Source organism: Helicoverpa zea, chromosome 19, assembly GCF_022581195.2.
Source record: "Helicoverpa zea isolate HzStark_Cry1AcR chromosome 19, ilHelZeax1.1, whole genome shotgun sequence".
NCBI lineage: Eukaryota > Metazoa > Arthropoda > Insecta > Lepidoptera > Noctuidae > Helicoverpa > Helicoverpa zea.
Window position 1 is genome coordinate 6,964,124 of NC_061470.1, and position 22,692 is coordinate 6,986,815.

General features: G+C 36.0%; 1 protein-coding gene across 3 annotated transcripts; it reads left to right on the top strand.

Moving 5' to 3' along the window:
- The first annotated feature begins 406 nt into the window (after positions 1-406).
- LOC124639573 (DNA ligase 1-like) lies at positions 407-21,417 on the top strand. 3 transcript variants are annotated; one of them, XM_047177006.1, is made up of 12 exons: positions 407-533; positions 6,756-6,954; positions 12,887-13,494; positions 13,578-13,743; positions 15,423-15,633; positions 15,856-16,144; positions 16,605-16,714; positions 17,194-17,506; positions 18,338-18,448; positions 18,717-18,868; positions 19,140-19,347; positions 19,614-20,281. In XM_047177006.1, the coding sequence occupies exons 2-12, from the start codon at positions 6,762-6,764 to the stop codon at positions 19,809-19,811; spliced, it is 2,559 nt and encodes an 852-aa protein (XP_047032962.1). In that variant the 5' UTR covers positions 407-533; positions 6,756-6,761; the 3' UTR covers positions 19,812-20,281. The 3 variants fall into 3 exon arrangements, 2 of the variants coding, with proteins under 2 accessions (XP_047032962.1, XP_047032961.1); XM_047177005.1 differs by having other exon boundaries at positions 427-591; XR_006985472.1 differs by lacking the exons at positions 407-533; positions 6,756-6,954 and adding exons at positions 11,415-11,595; positions 21,104-21,417 and having other exon boundaries at positions 19,614-20,373.
- Positions 21,418-22,692: the final 1,275 nt, after the last annotated feature.

Sequence of the window (22,692 nt, forward strand, 5' to 3'; positions counted from 1 at the left end):
TTTGTACCTACCTTATACTTACCTAGAAAGATAGAGCTTTACTACATGCTACCATTAATATAAAAATCGCTGGAAGCGGACAAAATGACTCAATATTGTAGTATCCCTAATGACCTGATAGTTATCGTACTGCCAAAAACAATCTGCCAAAATGTTAGAAAAAAAGCATCATTAGGCCATTTTCCATGTCCATTTTACTATTCGAAATAAGAACAACTCTTTGGTTGGCCAAAAAAAAGAAGCAATTCTTTATTCAAGTAATGGCCAATTGATTTTCCCGCAAATCAATGGATTGTATAAAAATCGGCGTGCACTTCGCATCCAAGACGTACTCGTGTGTACGTTAAAACTCATGGTACACGTCGCTCCGACGCACCTATTTATAAGTTCCAGAGGAATTGTTCACAGATGAAATTCCGATGCTAGTCGCGGGCTACACGCGCTCCCGGTTTCGCGTCCCCGAAATATCCGAGGCACACTGTATTTATTAAAAAAATAATGATCAGTTGAGTGTTCGGTGTTCGAATTTTGAAGTGCGTATATCTGTGATTAGACTAACATTACACACATACACGGAGTTTTATTCATAATGTAAGACAAAGTCATGCTTTTGGTGAAATTATTATAATCTATTCTATTTGGAGAGCAGATAGAGAGGGATTTGCGTAGATAACTAGAATAGAAGTGATAAAGCTGGGTGTTGTTACGATTCGAGTGAATTTTTTTAATGATATTCTCGCTTTATGTTATCTTTTCAAAATCTTTGTAGCCTGATCATGATCTTTTCAGTACATCTTTCCCTATCACGCAGCTTTCTTATAACTCAGATTTTCACATAACTCTACATATGCCTCTATATGATTCTATAAACATTGATTATATCATTGAAGGAATATTACTAATGACGTAAATTCATATTCAAACACATACTTAGTTACTGAATTAACATGTAGGTACTTGTGATTATCTTCATCTTAGTTTTATTTGATGTTCACATGACGGAATTAAGTAATGAAACACATTTCAGTTTATTAATGAGGTACTCAGGAAAAATCAGGAAGCCAATTTTGACGGAAAAGGTTACAAATTCGGGAATTCTGTTGGCAGAAGAATGGTACAAACATAGATATATGTAGTTTAATTGCCTTCCGAAAGCACAGGAACTATACATATGTAGAACTATATATACATATATAGTTATTTTTGTTGTCTATTACTTATTGTTTTATCACTCTTTCGCGAGAAAAGTATGTGGAAAGTCTTCACAATTAAATAGTAGGTACAAACATTTTCATTTGAAATTGGTCTTACCGAGTATGTAATATGATTATAAACTAAGAAAGCCTTTTCGTTAATGATTTACATAAGATTTTCCTTTTGAGTTAATCATTCATTTATTAAACTCAAGCGTACAATAAACAGATAAACAAACTTTCTCATTAATTTACCTACTCAATAAGGAGGAAAAAAACGATTAAAACGGCGAGTTTCAATAAATTTTCCTCATAACGTATAAAAACGTTCTCATACTTTTAAAAATCTACTTGTCTGACAACCCGTCTCACCAAGAGGTATTGGGTTGTCCGGGCAAAAGGTGGAGGAGGTCAGATAGGCAGTAGCTTCTTGTAAAACATTGGTACTGAGCTGCATCCGATTAGACTGGAGGCCGACCCCAACATAGTTGGGAAAAGGCTAGGCACAAGAATTAAGTACTTACCTACTTAAAAGAAAGTTTGTATTAAAATAATTCATAAAGTGCGTTCATAAATACGAATCTAAACAAGTCACCTAGTTTTGTGAATGTGACTGTAATTTATCACCGCTAAAAGGTTAACATTCTATGCCAAGACACCCACTAAATGTGTATAAATTTCAAATATCTCGCTGAAATAAAAATGGATTTTGTAGGGAATATTTTGATATTGTGTTAATGTTTACAAATGAATGATTGGTAGATTATTTTTATTAACATTGAAAATTAATTAGGCTGATAATCTTTTAGGTTTTTGGAATTCTGTGAACAACCAAAACCTATGTCATAAAGTTAAACGATTTTTCTGTAGGTGTGTACCTACGATAAGTACTTAATCAAAAGTTTTCGATATCATGTACCACCTGTAGCACACGTGTGCTATATTCTAATGATTTTTTAAAATAAAATATTCAGACATAGATATTAGCATTTTCGTCACAGACAGACTGGCTGCCAAGCTGTCCACAAATGCAACAAAAATAATAAGTAAAAATTAAAAAGACTTTTTAGTATTTCCTCGTCAGTTGCTAAACTTAATAACCTAGACAACATTTTGACTTAGTGACACATTTGAAAATTAAATGGAGCACGAGACAGATTTTTTGTAAAGTTGCCTGAATTTACTTACTTTTCATTTTCAGTAAGTACCTACAGCGTTTTCATAAAATTTCCTCTCCTATAAGTACCTAGTTACTATTATATCTTTATAAATATAAAAATTGATAAAATAAATATGAAATATATTATATCTTTCATGAACTAGTTTCACTATAACAGCCTTTTGGCATTGACCGGTTTTTCATGCGACGACCGAGAGATGTCGACCCGCTTTTCCCCTTAGAAAATTCTTTATTTTGAAAAGGTTGTTAGATTGCAGCTGTTGTAACGTTTTATATGTAGGATACACCTACTGTCTAGCTAGCATAGTCGTTACAAACAATTGAAGGCGAGTGTTGAAAGCCGACAAACAACTTATCTTGTTTTGTCAACACCTTTTGAAAATTTCAGATGACGCGACTACACATTACCTACATGTTTTATTTTTCTTTTATTTCATTTATTCTGTTTTTTTGTGCTTAATTCACAATTTTATCTTAGGAAATACGGAAACCCAAGATAATGTTGGTAGGTAAACCAAATACAAGATATCACTCAACTACAGTTTAACTAATATTTTAAACAACTCCGAAATAGCGTTCGATGACTCAACAATCACGGCATTCACATAAACCAGCGAATAAAATAATAACAGTACAGTTATAATGTACATTTAATAATAACGAGTGTTTCGGTAAGGGCCTGTTTAGACTCATCACTTTTGCCTCAAAGATCACACACACACACACACACATAGATGATTTCATTTACTTACCAACGTAATACTTTTAGTGGCTCCTAAAGGAAGGATATATTACATAGTACCAACATAATCACATTCCTATAACATCAGGCTCCTTTAATCATTAGGGGTCGTCACCGCTCTATGTTTCTTATGTCTTTAAATTTGTATTTTCCAATAAATAAATAAATCAATAACTTATGTCAGCAACGAGCCTTCTGATTTTTGTGTTTTTCCAAAAAAAAACTGTTTAACTGTAGAATTCAGGCAAACACACTAAGATAAATATCGCAAATATTTGTCCAAATTAAATACTGATAACTATTAAGTAATATATGACTGGAGTGACACTGGCAAAAAAGATAATTCAGTTAAAAATAAGGTGAACAGTTACACGTGTAAGATGTAATCGGTTAAGTCACATTACAAAACATTATATAAAGAGATTACATAGTGTGATCGATGGAATAATTTTACACGCGCCATTTTGATCAATGTCATCCTCAAAGGTTGCCCATTGACATTGACAAGAGACACGCGCCAGCCATATCTCTGAACCAATATGAACCACACCCATTTTTTTTTCATATATTCCCTATTTTATCTTTCTGTTGTGATATTCATTGATATCGTACACTTCCTTGATTTATTTAGACATCGTTAATCTGAAGTAGGTAATTAATCTCAATTTTTAAATAGCACAAAAAATATTGACGGACGAATAAAAATTTAACTAGTCCATGCCAAAATAAAACAGTTCAGGCTTCTAGTGTTAACGAAAACGTTTTACAAAAAAATTAAATCAACTTCAATAATGTACTTACCTACCTTCTAAGTCTGACAAATGTATGCAGAAACCGCATGAAAATTGGTTCACAGATCAAATTGAGAACCTCCTTTTTTTGAAGTCGGCCAAAAACCACAACAACAACTCGACAACTCGCACATTAATTGTGTTATTAATATAATAATATTTTTTTATTATTCTAGCAGTCGATATAATTTTGATGATGAGTCTAAACATACCTTAAGTCTAGTAGAGCTTATGACGGTGCGTTAAAAATATCTAGTCTTGTTGAATGAATGGACGCGATGTTTGGCTCGCATCTACAGCTGCTAGCCGACGTTATAAGCTCACATCATTACAATACAATAAATAAAACTAAATTTTGTACAAAATTACATTTAGTACCTAAGCCTTTTTTTAACGACGTCAAAAGTCATCAAATGACCCCACCCGCTGTGGGTTAGCAGCGGTGATGGAGGGTCAGACTCTTATTGACTAAAAACCGTCGTGTTCCGCCGTAGGCCTTTTATGTGCCAGGACCGCAGTAACTCTTTCGAACAATCCCGCAGCCTTAGTACCTTAGTACCTAGGTCTTTTTGAACATTACAAAATGTAGTATCCAGTGAGACTGGTAGCCGACCCCAACGTGGTTGTGAAAAGGCTTGGGAGACGATGATGACAAAATGTCGTGTGCATCATTATACGACGTAAATACGTGATACATTACACTTGACAGATTAAAATAACGATACCTAAAAAAGATACGAAGCGATAAGCTTTACCTTTCTCTTCATTTCTTTGTTGTCCTAGGCTTGGACTTAACCAAAACATTTTTCAAATATATACGCAGGTACGTTTCTCTCTTGCGACTTTTCTGGCAGTCTATCAAATTAATCAAAATTATGAGGTACCTACCTAGAAGTTTATTTATGTACTCCTTCACTAATATTAGATCCTTACTTGCGTTCATGTTATGCATATTTAGACCTTATAGTCATCCTACTTGGCAAGGAATTTGGTAATCGTTCATACAAAATGACTTAATAATAAGTCCAGTCATAAGCTATGAATAAGCCAGACTTATACGATGACAGCTTCATATTTACTTACACATAAGTAGATACAAATAAGTAGGTGTAGCAAGTACCTACGAGAAATATCTATAATTACCTATCTGCTAAATTTAGTCAGATAAGAAAAAGCTAGAAATGTGTAGCTGAACCCCTTTACACACTGGTAGCTAAGAGCTACCTCAAGCTACTGCCTATTCCTTCAATCTAAACAGACTTCACCTTATCGCATGTCAAATAATTACTTTTTAAAATATTTCATTACAAGACTTACTCATCGAATATTCCTATAATAAATAGGCTTCATGTACCTACCTATGTATGTGTAAGCATAATATATTATCAGAGAAACAGATAAATAGGTCATTAAGTAATTATATAAAAGTAAAAATAAGTTTCGTCACATTTACGTCATAAAGCTTGATAGGAAAGGGGCATTCTTTTTATCGGGCTGATAATCTGAAAGTATTGTTTTTGCTATCACCGAATGATGCAAATGTCGTTTTGTTTATTCAAAAGGTCAATGCAGGCTTCCACGCCTTTTTCGGCCTTAAAAGAAGTTATATTAATATTTTTCGGGCAGAAAGTGTTATGTAAAGGTCTTTGGCCGTTTGTCAGTTAAGTTTCAGGTGGGACTTCACGAAAACTAGATTACATAATTAGCGTAGGTACGTCTATACAGTAATTAGCTAGTGAGTTGTTTATTATTTTATCTTACCTTTATGGGAAACTTACGAAAACTACAACGAGTCTATTATATCATAGCATGCTTTTTAATTAAATTGAAAACTGTAATACCTACAATAATTTCTGCGGGGTAATTTTAACATTACTCGTAGGTACGTATATCATATATTCGGAAAGTTTAACATACTTATGTATTTATGATGTGCCTGACTCTTTAAAAGATTACTACTACTATTTACGCTAAAAACATACATTATGAACAATCAAAACATTATAAAAATTACCTCGATAAAACGCAATATCTACGTCACAGAAATAGTTTCCAGAACAAAGATTAAAAATGAGCATTGTCCCTTATCTCTAATTTCCACGATGTCATTAATTGCATATCTGGGCCTAAAATCTGCCCATTTTAATCCGTAATTAAAGCTATTTTATCTTCCAACATTTTTAGACCACTCCCAACAAATAAATTGATAATTATATACCTACAGAACAACCCAATTAAGAAGCTAACAGACCTATTATTAGTCATTTACATATGACATCATTTTGTGTAAATCATGCTGTGTCAGGAAACATAGTACAAATGTACTAAAGTTCGGCCATTCAGAGAATGCGTTCCTGACACGTCGCGATTGAACTGACGACGTAACTTTGCAATGGCGTTGCAGTTACGATAAAAATATTTTTGCTGGTTGTTTACCGTTTTAACAATTGAGGAGCATTAAAACAACATTATTATATCAATAATCAATGAATGTAGTTACGTCGTCAGTTCAATCGCGACGTGTCAGGAACGCATTCTCTGAATGGCCGAACTATAGGTCAAAGAACATGAGTCGCTTGATGAGATTCCAGTTTCCGAAAAAAAAAACATGAAAGAGGTACCTTTCAGGCAATTTCTTAGCTGTCAATCAGAGGAATAACATCTGACAGTTTGTTGCACCAAAGTGCAAATAAATACCTGTATAGATTAAGATATACCTACTCTTTTAGTACTAGCCAATACATAAGTACACATTCCAGCAAGATAGAAAAACACAAACTCAAATACACAAAAAACGATTTATATTAGAAGACTTTTCAAAGTTACTAAAGAGATTTTAATATTTCTAGAACAAAATGCCGATCGGTAACGTGAGCAAGGACACCGGGGCTCGCCGGGAGTCCTTCAGGCCTCCGTGGGTGAAGGAGAAAGACGTGGAGGCGCCGCCATCTTGGATGCAGAAAAAGCTGAAGCCAGTTGAGAGCACCACGAAGTCAGCGTCTGTGGATCCTGAGCCAGCGGCGCCGGCTCCTGCTAAAACGCTGAAGCGTGAGTTGGTTTAATTTATACTTGTTTGTTTTTTATGCTATTAGTGCTAGCAGCTCGTCTCAGCAGCGACCGATAAAGGTGCATACCTGATTAATTACTCTATCTAATTGTGAAAACCGCATCAAAATGTAGCAGTAGTCTGTCAGCTATCGAAGGCAAATTGTATTTTTTGAGCTGTTTAAATACAAATATAGGTTTTACATTAGAGAGTACAGATGCACTTTACTTCAATATCATGTTTCAACGGCCCCGTCGATAGTCGCAGTAGCTACATAAGAAAACTTTCACACAAATATCAAGTCATAAGGCTGCCTATGCGATATTGCGATGTGGATAACGAACTGCAAACAAACGGATTTACTGCAAGATACAAGCGTAACAAAAATAATAAAATGAACGGAAATGAGCTGTAGATATTAATATCAGATATTATTATTAGATATTATTTATATTCGCAACAAACAAGTAGGTACTTCATTTGAAATTGGCATTTACTGCGATACGCTCGTTTTGTACTTATTAGAGTAGTGTATGTGGGCATGCATGAGAGCATGTACGAGAGTTTAACGCCACATAAACAGAACATGAGGAATGTAGATAATAGTTATTAATACAAGTTGTTGATTTGCATTTGTGCCATACGTCAGGAGGAGGACATAAAATACGTAAATAATCGATTGGAATTACAAAAGACGGGAAATAGCTAATATACACTGCTTTTTTTGTCATTGTAATGTCGTAGTATTTCAGAAGTAATCCAATTTTATGAATGAAATTTATGAATAATCGTTGCGTATGCTTTGTGTTTGCGTTTGTGTGAGAGCGCAGCACGGTTTTAAGGCCAGTAACACACGCACCAAGTTTAAATACGGCTAGATGACAATGACAGAATTCCGAAAAAAAAATTAAAAAACAAAATTACGTACCAATTTTTTTGTTGATTTGGGTCGAGAATCGTTAGCATAATTACGTCCTTGAATATGGCACGGATGCAAATCAACAGCTTGTATATCGATTCCAAACGTGTCATAACTGAATTTGTATTTCTGACATAAAGCTTAATATAATGTGTAAGGATAAAATGAAGGGTATTCGAAAACGACGAGGCCGCGACGTCACATCATCAGATGTTATGACCTTTCCTTAGCGACTCTTGAAGTAAATCCATTGTTGTTCTATTTATTTATCAAAATTCTTATAAATTACAAATTACACAGTAATAAATAATTAAATCGCTTACATCAATCACCTATACCTGATAATAATTGCAAACTGGGTACCACAAGTAGAAAACAGAGAACCATAAAATAATTAAGTAGAGCTTAAAATGTGGAAACTGCTGAAACAAAAACAACAGACTCGGGCCGTTAACAAAAAGCTATTGCCTTTAATTTAACCTTCAAACATTATAGATATTATAGTTAATCGGGCACTCCATGGCCGGCTGACGTTTTTGAACGAAAAATATCAACAACATTGTACGAAGTATACATAGTCTCTACCCACGCCATGATGAAATTATTATCAGTAATAGCTTTCATCCCGTGACCGTCATAGTTTGGAAGCTTCGAATAGATTTTGATAGATTTGTCGGAAGTATAAGATTTTATGTCAATGTCGAAATATTTGTCTAAGGAAGAACTTTAATAACTGAAGGTTTTTTAATCACATAGAGTAGGGATGTATGATAGAGCTTCGTATTCTGTATTCAAAGACGAATTTCCTACAAGATAAGTTTCATATACTTACATTGTTTTTGAGAGTTCAGTTGCCAAAGGTTTGATAAAGAAGACCGAAACTCGTAGGCGGTTGATTATTATAGGCACGGACTATTAAAAAAAAGTTATAATAGGTCAAGAAAATCCAAATATCGTCGGTTAATTATGACCAGTAATTTCAGTTTGCATAATTATTATCTCTTCCTACTAAAAATACGCAAAGCTACCCAAAAATAAATCTAATTTGTATAAGATGTTTTTTCTACATTTTCATGAAAAGCTCTTCCTATAGGAAGTTTGGCTGACGTCGCGGCTGCGCGTAGGCAAGGTTCCAAACAGATAGAATAAGCGTGGACACGCAACATTGAGTACTAGCAGCGTTACAAATTGCTCCTAAGAGCTCCTCCAGATGTAGTGGTTGTCGCACGGCTTGAATACCTTTGGAAACAGCGCGACTACGCGCCGTCTGAATAGCGCTTTGAGATATCATACTGCAGTGTGAATCTATTATAAACCTTACTTTCCTCTTTTTCAAAATGACGTCACTAAAATCTTCACGTCCTTAAGGTTCAATTCCCACTGAAAGAGCAGCGGCCGGCAGCGGCCGTAAGAGCACGGACAATGTAAGAGCGCGGCGTGGCGCGGCGCCGCGCGGCCCGCCGCGCTCGCGCTCAATCACTTGCATTTACGGCCGCTGCCGGCCGCTGCCGGCCGCTGCTCTTTCAGTGGGGATTGACTCTAATAGTCCAATAGCATTGCGTTAATTGAGCTTGGTTCTAACCTTCAGATTCTTGAAGTCTCGGTATTTCCAGCAGTAGGTACTAGTTCTTCAAAAATAGTCGCTACCAAAATTTTTCAGTAGGTACCTGTATCCATATATTTTCAGGGTGCCTTTTGGTGTTACAAAAAAATATAAAGCCATGCTAATGACAGCTCAAATCCCCAACGCAAAAAAGTATTTACTTAAATCATTGAAAGCTAATCGCACGTAACTCGTCCGTTCATCTGGACGTACTCTCAGCTCTGCACTTGTTTATTATAATAGAGATGTATTACAGCCGTGACAGTCTAGAAGTTGCAGACGTTACGCTTCGGGATGACATTGTGCTAATGCAAATATATATCACCTCATGCGTAACCGTACTAATAAACAAATTGATCTGTCTGTGTGTAAAGACAGGAGCTTTTATTTCGATTTCGCTTATATTTCTAATTTCAATATTTAGGTACATTTTTAAATAACCATACTGATTTTGGCATAATTAACCGGCAGTTATCGTCTTGTAAATTATCTCCGTACATAGTCCTGTCCTCTCTAACAGAATCCTAACATAGTACCTACATAAGCCTCGTTACATATGTCATGTAGGTAAGTATTTAAAATACTAACTAAGAGTTGCACCATTTAACTATGTATAACGAGAACCCAACCATTTTCAGGTATCAAAACGCCGATTTGAAAAAAGGGGCTACAGTTTCACAACTGGTTATAGTTTGGATATCGTTATAGGAAAATGGTGTAAATCACCCTTATATATATCTTTCTTTGTTTTACTCTGACCTTTTCTAAACATTCCTACATATGAGTCAAAGATGGTGTCTCCTGAAAACCTTCATTTGACTTATATTTTTTCAAGAAACAGTTCATTCATCTGTTGATATCATACGTTTGTTTTGTTCCCGAGATTTACGTCTGAAAATATTCTGGAACTTTACATCTGTCTCTCGATTCTAAGAGTAGCACACTGCAAACTTTTAGTCGGCCGATTGTTTCTTAGGTTCATAAATCAGTATGAAGATGAAAAATCGTATTTTATTTTTGTATTAGGATTACTACCAGAGGATACACAGTTCACTTACCTACACTATCACAAAATACTGATTGCTTGGATTCCCTAATTGTGCGGAAGCCAATATCAGACCACCGTAAAACTTTGTTTAAATATATTTTTTTGCCAACAATCGGGCCACAGTCGGTCAACTAAACAGTCCGCAGTGTGTGGTTACTCTAAAAAAACAAAAAAAATATAAAAATTATCTACTAAACATAGATTGTATTTTGTGTATTTTCTTATAAATCACAATATTTTCATGTCATGAATGCAAAACATGGAGTCTCTTCAGTTTTTTCGTCAGAATCTGTATTTGGCGCCTTACGTGACGTCACATCCGTCATGTGGGCGTTAGTAGCGTCTGCAAACAAAACATGAATAAGAAGATTTATTTTTTTACTTTGTTTTGTTTTATGCAGCGGTTCGCAGCTGATTCTTTGTTTATTTTACTTCTTACAAGGTGTTTAATACGGTTAAATAGGAACACGGTGGTGTTACCGAAATGCATTGAACAGCTGTTTACGGTTTCCAAATTTCTTATTATTTGACGACGGACAAGACTTCAGAAATTATCTAATAGTATGATTCGATGAATCCTTTGATGAATATAGCTACTTTAATTTCAGAATAATTTTATGAACATTAAAATTTAATGTTTCATACAGGAAACATTGATCACCATCGTCAAATCTCCAAGCTTACAACATTAAAACAAAATCTGCCCCATTTCTTACAGCGTTCATGCTGACGCTACAGCAAAAAAGCAATATTTCACAGTGCATAATATTTGTGACTGTTTATTTGTGGGTATGTTACATATGTGTAAGTATATGACGTCAACCACCTGCCCGAAACTTTGGCAGGAGACACGAGCTCTGAATAATTGACTCTCCCAAACCGTTCACAAGTTTGTTAGCCTGGAGTTCGGAATGACGTGATCGTTCGATGGGAACCACGCGCTTCACAACAGTACAATTCCGAATTTCGCCCGAATATTACTAGTGCATGCCTTGTGGAAACTGTGCATTTAAAGTGATCTATATCTATCCGCAATTTTTCTCCAGTGAATTGTAACCAGTGCTGTTTAAACGGTAAATCAATATGCAATTAATATCCTTGTCCAACGCAACATTTTCACGTGTTTACATGACCGTGCAATAAACTTCGTGCCATTGAAAAAAAAAAAAAAAAAACTTTCAGTATTAGACAGAGCTATAAAATCGGGTATTACGTTTTAATGATCCGAATATTTCCTGCTGAGATTCGAGTTTAAGCAACGTGACTAGACAACGTCATAATACAAACAACACATTTTCTTTGAAAACCGGACTTTTGTGTGATTTGGAAATTGGAACTGAGAGGAACTTAAACAATTGTGTATGCATGTCATGATGATTAGACTTGAAAGCTTTTTAAATAAAGAACTGTAGTGGTAATATTTTTTTAAACTCGTTCTATTTAAAAACAAAACGCTTAATCACAAAGGTTTAAATAAAAATGGAATTGAAAAAGCTTGTGAGATCGTTTCTGACGTGACGTGTTCAACGTCCACGATGTTTAGAAGATATTTCGAGAGCACGACGCCGCCATCCGCGATATTTTTAGAGAGGACAGACTTTTTACAAAATAAATGGAGATGTTCGTGGTAGCCGCTGATTTATCAGAAAACGTAACCACGTAATTTTAAACTGTAGAAGACAACTAATTTGTTGAAGTAACACTATATACGCAGCAACATTATTTACAAGCGCTTCCAGTAGTTTTTAATATATGAAAGTCAGAATTGTTGATGACTAGGCACTTTAGAATTCGGGTTACTCTCGTAAAGCTTGGAAGCTTTATATTTGTAACAACATTATGTACCTAACTGCTTACATTTCGCGAGATTGTTAACGTCGCCCTAAACGATTACCAACATCGTAGTTACCTAGTTGGCGCCAACTTTGACAGTTACAATAAACAATGAAGAAGTTATATCGTAGTTCAAGGAGTATTTAGTGAAATGTTTCGCGTTTACAATAAATATTCCGTATTCGCTTGGCCATCTAATAGGGAATTTGACATGTAATCGCGCTAAAATAGCGAAGGCCGGCCATCTTGGCAAACGCCATGTTTATTTACGTACGAATGCCATCAAACTGCACCGCGTCGGGGCCGTAACACGTGCTACAATCAATTTCACTGTTCTTACTCCATGTTTTAGTTTTTCAGGATTTAATTACTTTATTTTGAAATAAAAATATCAGACGCTCATTTATTGTGGTCGACTAAACTAACACACAAAGCTGCTAGGTTCGAAAAGTCTTTCAAAGAAATAGATAGGAGAAAGATAGTTATCCCAAAAAAGATGTTTATATCACTCTCGTATTAATTTAATTTCAGCTGCATTGAAAAAACAGGCAACAATAAAAGACAAAGCGGAGAACGGAGTATCAGCGCCTGTAGAAGAAAAGCTAGTCAAGCCTTCCGCCGCCAAGCAGGCCGATCAAGCTACAAAGCCAGCTGACGAGAAACCACGATTCACTAGGACTGCACTCAAAAGTGCTTTAAAATCAGAAGATAAACCTTCCAATGACAAAGCAGATAAGCCGACATTGAGAAGTGTGAGAACAATAGATGACAAAGCCAAAGAGAAATCAGTAACTATAGTTGACAAGAGACCAGAAAAAAATGGTCCTACTAAAACAAATAGCACGGTAAATGACAAATCTGATAAATCATCAGTTGTGAACAAAGACACTAAGCCCGTGACGAAAGTTGTTAATGACAAACCTGCGCCTAAGGTTGTCGAAAAACCGGCTCCAAAAGCCCCTGAAAAGGTAGTGTTAAAGCCCGTGCCTGCTAAAGAGGTGGAATCTAAACCTTCGCCTACAAAACAGGAGACCAAGCCAGCTGCTAAAGCTGAACCGAAAGGTACTGAAAAAGCTGTAGAGAAGTCAGAAAGCTCAGAAATGGCAACAAAACCACCTCTAGATAAGGGTCCTTCTAAGGTACTATATTGTCACTTTTATGCTATTGACATTTAGAAGTTAACTCATACAAAACTAACTTATTACCCTGTGCTTGTTTTCAGCTCCCACCGCGCAAACCTTCTCTTCAAAAGCAGCCCTCAAAGGATGACATGCCAGTGAAGAAATGGCGTGATCCTCTGCATGAGCGGGTAAAGGAGAACATTGACAAGACCCTGAATAATGAAGTACCTAAAGGTCACACGCTGACTAAGAATGAGAGCTTGAGAAGTAAGTAACTACATACATATATTACTAGAAATAAATACTTTATTAGTCGTGGATAATGCAACAGACGTAAATATCCTATTCATAATATTGATAGCAGCCAATCTTATCATAGATGTAAATAATAGAACTGTTTACTTATCAATAGAAAATAACGTCTAAATTAGGACAGTAAACAACCTTATCGGTCAAGCAAACCCAAATCCAATATTGAAAAAATCATTCTAGATCGATTCGTACTAAATCTTGTCTCAGTGACGAAATTCATAATAATTATTATAAATTACGCAATAATGAATAGAGACTTCCTCCTTACGTCAAAAATAGAAGATAAGTGACTAGTCCATGAGTCAATTAAATCAAGAATAGGATAGACAAAGAGTTTTCTATTTTGTTGGTTGTGACATCAACATTGACACAGTGGCACTTTCTAGCGTATAATTAGGAGTTGGATCGCACTCGATAGATCGCGGTGACATCAATATGTATCGACGTTGGCACTGCGTATTGTCTGCTGCTAATGAGATTATTGTTTACAGATATCGGTTGCTTTATCTTCAGATATTTTTTCTTGATTTATATTACTTCTTTCACGAATTGAGATTAGAAAAACATTGAATACCGGTTCGTGGCTATAAAATTGTTAGCCTTCGTTATCGCAAAATGCAGCTATGCTAACATACCAAAATTCCTTGTGATTTTCCTTGTGATAAAAATATTTGGTACTGGTGGACCGAATAATCTATCCCTGTTTGCTATTGAACCAAATTAAGGAATTTGAAATTATGCTGGTTATGTATTTTTTTAATCAAATAACAGATTTACTTAGTTTAATCTTGAATACAGTTATGAATTATCCGTCATCATTTATCAAATAAATGTAGCGTTCGACGATTCTATTCCTCTCCTTATTAAAACATACATTAATATGTCCCTTTCAAGTGTTGCTTCTAGCCACGTCGTTACCTTTTGATCTCCTGTGTGCCAGACTATTTTGTGGTCTAAATGCGATCCAAAATAGTACTGTTCAGTTCCGCATGCGTCGCGTGCGCAGATCAGGTGTAAATGCACCCATACCTCAGTTAAGATGCGAGCTTACGACAGAACAAGTCTTTTGCGAACTATCCTGAGTAATATTGAAGTGTGTTGAAGACTGTTGTGGGATTTGTGTGCAGTGATTGGCAATAAAGCCGTTTTTTTCGTTGAGTGTTTTGTGAGTTTTTTGTGCTGAAAATGGGTGAAGCGGAGGATGATCAGGGACCTTTGTTTAAAGGTAAAGTAGTAGTGTCACTTGACGTAAAATATTCGGACAGAACAGGCGTAGGTATTAGCCACACTTTCATTATATTGGAGTAGGATTGATGAGGTTTTATGTAGGAGCAAAAAGGGTAGGAATTAGGAAATTAAGATAGCTAGGTATTGCTAGTTTGTGATTACAATATTTTTCGAACCTTTAGAGGATTCTTCAATATTTATTTACTAAGTGTTCATTAAAGCCAGCAAAATAAAAACTTAGTCCAAAAAGTGCAAGAAAAAACTTTTTAATCTATTCCATTTAGGTTTATGACCGATACTCCGATACTCCCTAACGATTGACATGTTGTTTTGAAATATTTCAACTTAGAGCTCAACATCTGAAATCTAATCAGATATTGATAGAAACTCCTAAATCCTTAAACTAGGTTTGCTGAAGCCCACACCACCGCCGATGCCTCCTCCCATGCCACCAAAAATGCCTCCTCCCCCGGAGTTCAAGAAGGCGCCGGTGGACCCCGCGAAACTGAAGAGGTTGGAGCAGCTCCGCAGTAGACCCAGGAGAAGACCAGACTGGACTGACATGATGAAGGAAGTGGAACAAGGAAAGAAGCTCAAACATGTTGTTTGTAACGACAGGTGGGTACCTACATTTTAATACATACTTTCAGAAGATTAATCATATGTGTATATGTGTATATTTATATCATCTAAACATCATGATGATTTTCACTTTCTTAAGCGATCTAATCTCTTAAAATATGTGAGTAAACATTGACATCAAACATGATATCAAAATTCAAGTAATTAAAAATCGGACTCATAAAACAGACAAACTAAAAGATAATACCTATATTTCAGATCAAGCCCAATTATAACCACATCGACAGTAGTGAAGAACAAGGGACAATTCATATTCGAGTCCGAAAAACCGAACTCCCACAACGCGTTGCTGAAAGAGATCTCTAAGGGTGTGAAGTTGAAGAAAACAAAAACTAATGATAGGAGTAAACCGAACCTGGAAGGTTTGAGGAAGTTCAGGAGGCAGATGACGATAGAGGAGCAAGTGCAGAAGAGTATGTCACAGGCGAACTTAGCGTCGTCACCGTCAGGAGTCGGCCTGGCCGCGGCCGAGGCCAGTAATTCACATGTGAGTATTGCACTTCACACTTTTTTCGCACTCTGGTGGATATGACGATCTGAGATCTCAGGCAGAATTTGGTGAATAATCTTGGTGGTATTGTATGTCAAATTGACTTCTTTAATGAATGGCCTTTCTCTCTGATGACAGCTTCTCTAGTGTTCTTTTGGGTTTCCAGGTTTTTTCTAAATTATATTTCGACAACTCAAATAGTCACTGAATAATATTTGTACGATAATGATCTTTCTACGCATTCAGATTTGCAGCCAGTTGAATAAAATCATAATTTAATTAAGTAGATAAGATTATTTCTTAGTATTACGCGTTTTTTGATTGCGGAAATATTAAATACGAAACAATTATACATAATTGTCCTTATGTTATCCATTTTCCTCACAATGTACAGCAACTACTTAGTAAACTAAATAAACATGAACATTACTTAACAGAATCTGGTAAAATGTTTCAGATACCTGGTATGATCCCCGCTGAAGATGAAGAAATCGATGAGATGGACGATATTGACAAGGTCAGAGACGACTTGCAGTCCACAAAACAGTTACTGGCTATCGAGCTAAGGTAAGCTATAATAAAATCAAACAATATTTTTGTAAGATAGATTTACAAACTCTTTTGACAAGCGTAGATTGTCAAATCTTGCTTGCTTGCTTGTCGAAAGAGCGAGAGAGAGAGAGAGAGGGTAAATAGATGTATAATTTAACAGCAGATTACAACTGCCGAAATATTCCACTCCACATAGCGATAACCAAAGGGTGACAAATCGCCACTTTATTTAATAGTTTCCATACAAATTAAACTACGTGTCTGGGAAAAATGGAAGATTAAAGAAACCGCATTGCGGCTAATACCATATTAATTACCGATAAAGTCACCTTCGTCTGCCCAAGATTAGATTTACATGGTCATGATCAGATTTAGTAACGATAGGTATCAATTAAATCGTTGGCTTTATTTGAGAAAAAGAAGGTATCGTATTAATTTAAAAGGTGAATATGTGTATAATACTGTGAGAATTAATTAATGATTACTTTATACAGAAACAAAGAAGCCCAAGAGAGAGAAAACAAACGACTTCTAACAAGGATAGCGAACTTAGAAGCAGAGTTAGCTAGAGAAAGAGCTTTCATCAAACAAGAACAGCACAAGACTGTGATATCTGTCACTGATGCTTACGACGAGAGATTAGTGAACAACCTAAAGATGGAAGTAGAAAAGACTAAGGAAAATGCTGACAATTTGGAGAAACAGTACTTACAGGCTGCTGAAGATAGGGACACAGCTCTCACAGAACTGGAAGAAGTGAAGAGAAGAAATGCTGAATTAGAGAAGAAATTGGAACAAGCTATGTCGGTAAGTCCAAATACAATACATATGATAATATAGAAGCTGTTAATAAATCTAACGAAACCAGTTTCAATTAAGCAGATAACATTGATGATAAAATGATGATTGCATGATTTTATAAATTGAATGCTTCACAAAATAACTGCTTCACTAACAATTTCCAGAATGAAGATCAATCTGAGGAGCCTATGTCTTATTACCAAAAGAGACAGCTCGATTTTGAGAAGGAGTGCAGGTTGTTGAACATTGAAGTTAACTCTCCCGAGGCTGATGCTTTGAGAAAACGGCAGATTGACGCTAATAACAATGTTGCTAAGACTAATGATGCTTATACTAACGTTGAGGCTGATGAGGTATGGCTTTATCATCCATCTTTGAATGATCATGATATTTTAGCGCCCTTAAATTTTATAATATTTTGCTTTTATGTAACCAGCTTACAGAAAAACGATTTACATTATCTGAACGGTAGGTAAAATTAAAAATTGTAAGGTTAACGATGTTTTTATAAATTAGTATTGATAAATGTTATTACTTCAAAATTTTCCTGTAGGTACTACGTCAATAATAAAATTTGTGATTCATTTAAATTAATTTCGAGTTTCAAGATGTCTTATCTTATATTCCTATATTTAACATAAAACAGATTATTGACGCGTACTGATTCTGACTTATCTGTCTCCTTTTCATATTTAAGTAAACATAATGATGCCATCAAACTCTTATATTTCACCTAATCTCTCATCAGTTCGTTCTTCGATGTGTCGAATGATATCATAGCTAAGAATTTCATCTCCCACACGGTATATATCTAACATTGTATGAACTATATTACAGGGCATCATGCCAACGAGCATGGGTTCGCGGCGCTCGAGCCACGCCATCAAACAGCTGTCCGTTACCAAGGACGACAGCTTCGAGGAAGAAGAGGAATCCGATGATGAAGAGGTTGGTATCAAGTTCAAATAATAGTGAGCACTCATTTGTATCACAAAAACAGCCTTATATATTAACACTACAGGCCTGAGAGGTATTCTCAAATGAACTCAGGAGCTTCAATAGAAACAGTAGAACATACCTATACTGAAATTGAAAAAGTAGAAAGTTGATAATGCAATAAAAATATAGTAACAATAAACAACTAAGAGAAAAACGATAGTAATTTAGTAATATAATCTCTGTACCCAAGATTAATGTTTCAACCATCACATTACAGGAGGAAAGCGAAGAAAAGAAACAGAAGCGACTGGAGAAGGAAGTACGCAACATGAGGAACAAGATCCGATACCTAAAAGAGAAACAGGATCACATGAAGCGAGAGCGCATGGGCTTCAAGATGTCGCTCAAGAACCAACAGGCTGCGCTTAAGTGAGTACTTTAGACTTTGAACAGGAACTTTGTATACTTTTCTATCTGTGTAATTGATCAATCCATCAGTTAATTATCATAAAGTTATCAAAAACTCATTACAAAAAAGTAACGAGGATGATAAATTAATTTTTAAGCCACCCACGAAGAATTTTCCAATTGATATATAATATTTTTCCTTAAACTTGGATAAGATGCCTAATGATAAACCATTGCGTCAATGTGTTCATTTGATTGTTTTGTAACCATTTTATAAACTTTCCGTCGACAGAGAGGAGAAACGAAAATACAAGGAGTTGAAACGCGAAGTCGACAAGATGGCAGCCATGATGAAGGAATGTGGTTCAGAAGATGAGGACGATGAGGAGGAGGAGGAAGAATCAGAAGAGGAGAAGAAGTCAGAGTCAGAAGAAGAAGAATCTGAGACTGAAACCGAACAAGACACTGAAAGTGAGACGGAGAGTGAAAGTGAACCAGAGGTAAGATAAAACCAAGAAACTTTACATAGAAACTTGATTAATATCAACGGCCTATTGAGCTAAAAAATCAGAATAAACACGAGATAAAACAGACATTACGTATGCCGACTAAAATAAGTTTTCCTTTAATATTAGGTAATCGAGCTAGAATGAAATCAAAATCTTACATACTTACTGAGAAGTTTCTTAATTACAAAAGATATATTCATGGATTTTCCATTTTTGGGATGTATCATAAACTCACCAATTTTTTTTTATCTTATCAGGATGCTCCTCTACCCAACAAGAAAGAAAACCTCACGAAACGCATGAAGCGACACGAGACCAGGGTGCACGCGCTCAAGAAGGGCAATGCCCTCCTCATGGCCAATGTAGACCGCTTGAAGGACGATGTTCTCAAACAGAGAGAGGAATCTGTCACTCTGCAGAAGGAGTTAGACTCTCTCATCGATGATCTGGAGTGATCGAACGCTTTTGGCACTACTCTTAAGTAATACTATGAAGCTAACAATTTTATGAGGAATAATCTCTTTGATTTATTGCAGTCTACACAGCCTTTGCAAGGCTTATCAAGTTTTTTTAATCGTCTCGATAAAGCAACAGAGAACTTCTCGTGACGTTAATAATACGCAACTATTTTGCACAAACCGTTAATTTTGATTGCTATTTGAAAACTGAATCTCAACATCGAATCTTGAGTTTTTATTTATGATTTATTTTATTGATGAAATAATCTCAAGATAAGAAGACTTATTGATGTCGCTTGTCGGAGTTGAACTGTGAATTTAATTGAGTTGTTATTTTGATCTTACGATAAATATATCAAACATAGATCATACCTGCCTATATACATATATAAAAAAAAAAAGAAAAAAACATTTCTACATTCAAGGATATTCCATTGTTGATCATCTTCCCTCAATTAAAAAAATTACAGCACCAATCAAACTTAGATAGTTCAATGATTAAAACTTTCATTTTATTTATGTAGATAGTCGAGGAATAATATTTGTATTGACGATGATTCCTGAGTGCTTAGTGCGAGTTTTCGTGAATTTTTTTACGGACTCACATGAGAGCGCGTATACTAAGATTTGTATGGAACAAAAACAGCTCCACCTAGTGTCAAAAATTGGAACCTGTTTTTGTTCCATACAAACAGTGTTGCCAACAGTTGTAGAAGCTTACCACCAGAGTCAACTTTTAAAACCACCAGAAAACCACTAACAAAAATTTATCCCACACTTAAAATCACCAAATTCACCACTAAAAAAATATTGTTTATATTTTATTGTAACCTAAAACAATTTAATCATCCAAAGATGTAACTCGGCAACGATAGAAAATTAAAACAGACAAAGCATTACATCTGTTTAGCAATTCATCCGACCCGATCCGAATCCTTCACAAATTATAATCGGCGTAGTAGTTTCACAAATTGTTTAGTTACGCATTTGACCAATGAATGAGTACTTAATATAATTATATAGTAGTCGTTCACCTTTTTGTTTTGTAGATGCTTTTTTGACATTCCGTGAGACTTCAAATCTCCATAGTAACTCCTTAAAGTTGTACCACAAAACTTACATTTCGCTACTTGACCCGCAGTACTTTCAACATTTCGCCACTAAATAGGGGACTTAAACCACCAGTATTAGTGGAAAATCCACTAAGTTGGCAACACTGCATACAAATCTTAGTATACGCGCTCTCATGTGAGTCCGTAAAAAAATTCACGAAAACTCGCACTAAGCACTCTGATCATTAAAATACTATAATAAGGCTTTTTAATATAATTATTTGAAAAATAATGACTTCAACATTTTACAAAAATATTTTTCATAATTTATCAAAAATGTTAACTTTCGCTTTTAATTGTTTCCTACTTAATATTCCTAATTGTATAATTTATTATTTTAATTTACCACCATAATTATTTTAATGGTAATACCTACCAACCCACTTACTTTTTACTCATTTTTGCTATCATGTGATTTGTACATAATATTTTTAAGTTAATAATTATTTATAAAGTATACCTACTATTGTATTACCAAACGACACATTAAATTCTTGACCGTTATTTGAAGCTTACTAGTTTGAGATAGGCACCTACGTGTTTTCCGCTTTTATCTCTGTCCTTTTCTACCCCATATCTTGCATCTCTCTCGCACACCGACCAGTTTCACTCCCCACCAGGCAGGAGGCGACGAGTGTTCTCGGCGGCCACAGTTCGTCATTGGCGTCTTGTTTTCCGCCCGAGAAGGTTGGTCTAACCAACCGCTGTAGTATTTCGTTGAAAAATAAACTCAGTGCTCTCGCAGAACACAGGTGAGTTTATAATATTTTATACAATTTGTTAACGGTTTTACCGTTCGATATTCGATTTTGCGAAATCAAGTGTTAATATTTTGTACATCTACCCCTTTTTTTGTCACGAGTTTCTTCCGTGTACTTTTTTTTTTTTTTTTTCTTTTCAGTAATTTGTTTTCAGAATGAGTGACTTATAAAGCAAATACGGATGCGGTAAATAATAAAGCTACCACAGCCCGTGCACGTGACTATGGAAAAGAAAGCAAGCCCGAAGTTCCTAAGGCACCTGTGGCCCTAGTTCAATCCTGCTAGGCGTTCAACTTTTTGACAAAAAATAATGGTGTGAGGTGCGGTCCAACCAGCATCTCCTTAGTTCGGACTGGTCACTACCGCACTTGAAGAGGGCTGGTGGTGTCAAGAAAGCTTTTCGGCCTTGAAAGACTTGGTACGCTCCCCTCGGACTGCCAGTAAGTCTGTTAGCCACCCCCCATGGGGGTCGGCTCATTATCACGGCGTGTGATGGTTTTCGGCCTTGAAAGACTTGGTACGCTCCCCTCGGACTGCCAGTAAGTCTGTTAGCCACCCCCCGTAGGGGTCGGCTCATTATCACGGCGTGTGATGGTTTTCGGCCTTGAAAGACTTGGTACGCTCCGCCTAGGACTGCCAGTAAGTATACTAGCCACCCCCCGCAGGGGTCGGTTCATTATCACGGACCCGCGCAGGGTACCAATCTTGCATTTTGCGAGTCGCAGCATCATTACAAAGCAGGGACCAGTAAGTATACTAGCCACCCCCCGCAGGGGTCGGTTCATTATCACGGACCCGCGCAGGGTACCAATCTTGCATGTTGCGAGTAGCAGCATCATTACAAAGCAGGGACCAGTAAGTATACTAGCCATCCCCCGCAGGGGTCGGCTCATTATCACGGACCCTCGCAGGGTACCAATCATGCATGTTGCGGGTCGTACCATCATTGCAATCTACCCTCGCAGGGTGGCTTTTTGGATCGACTTTCGAAGAGTCGCCATTATA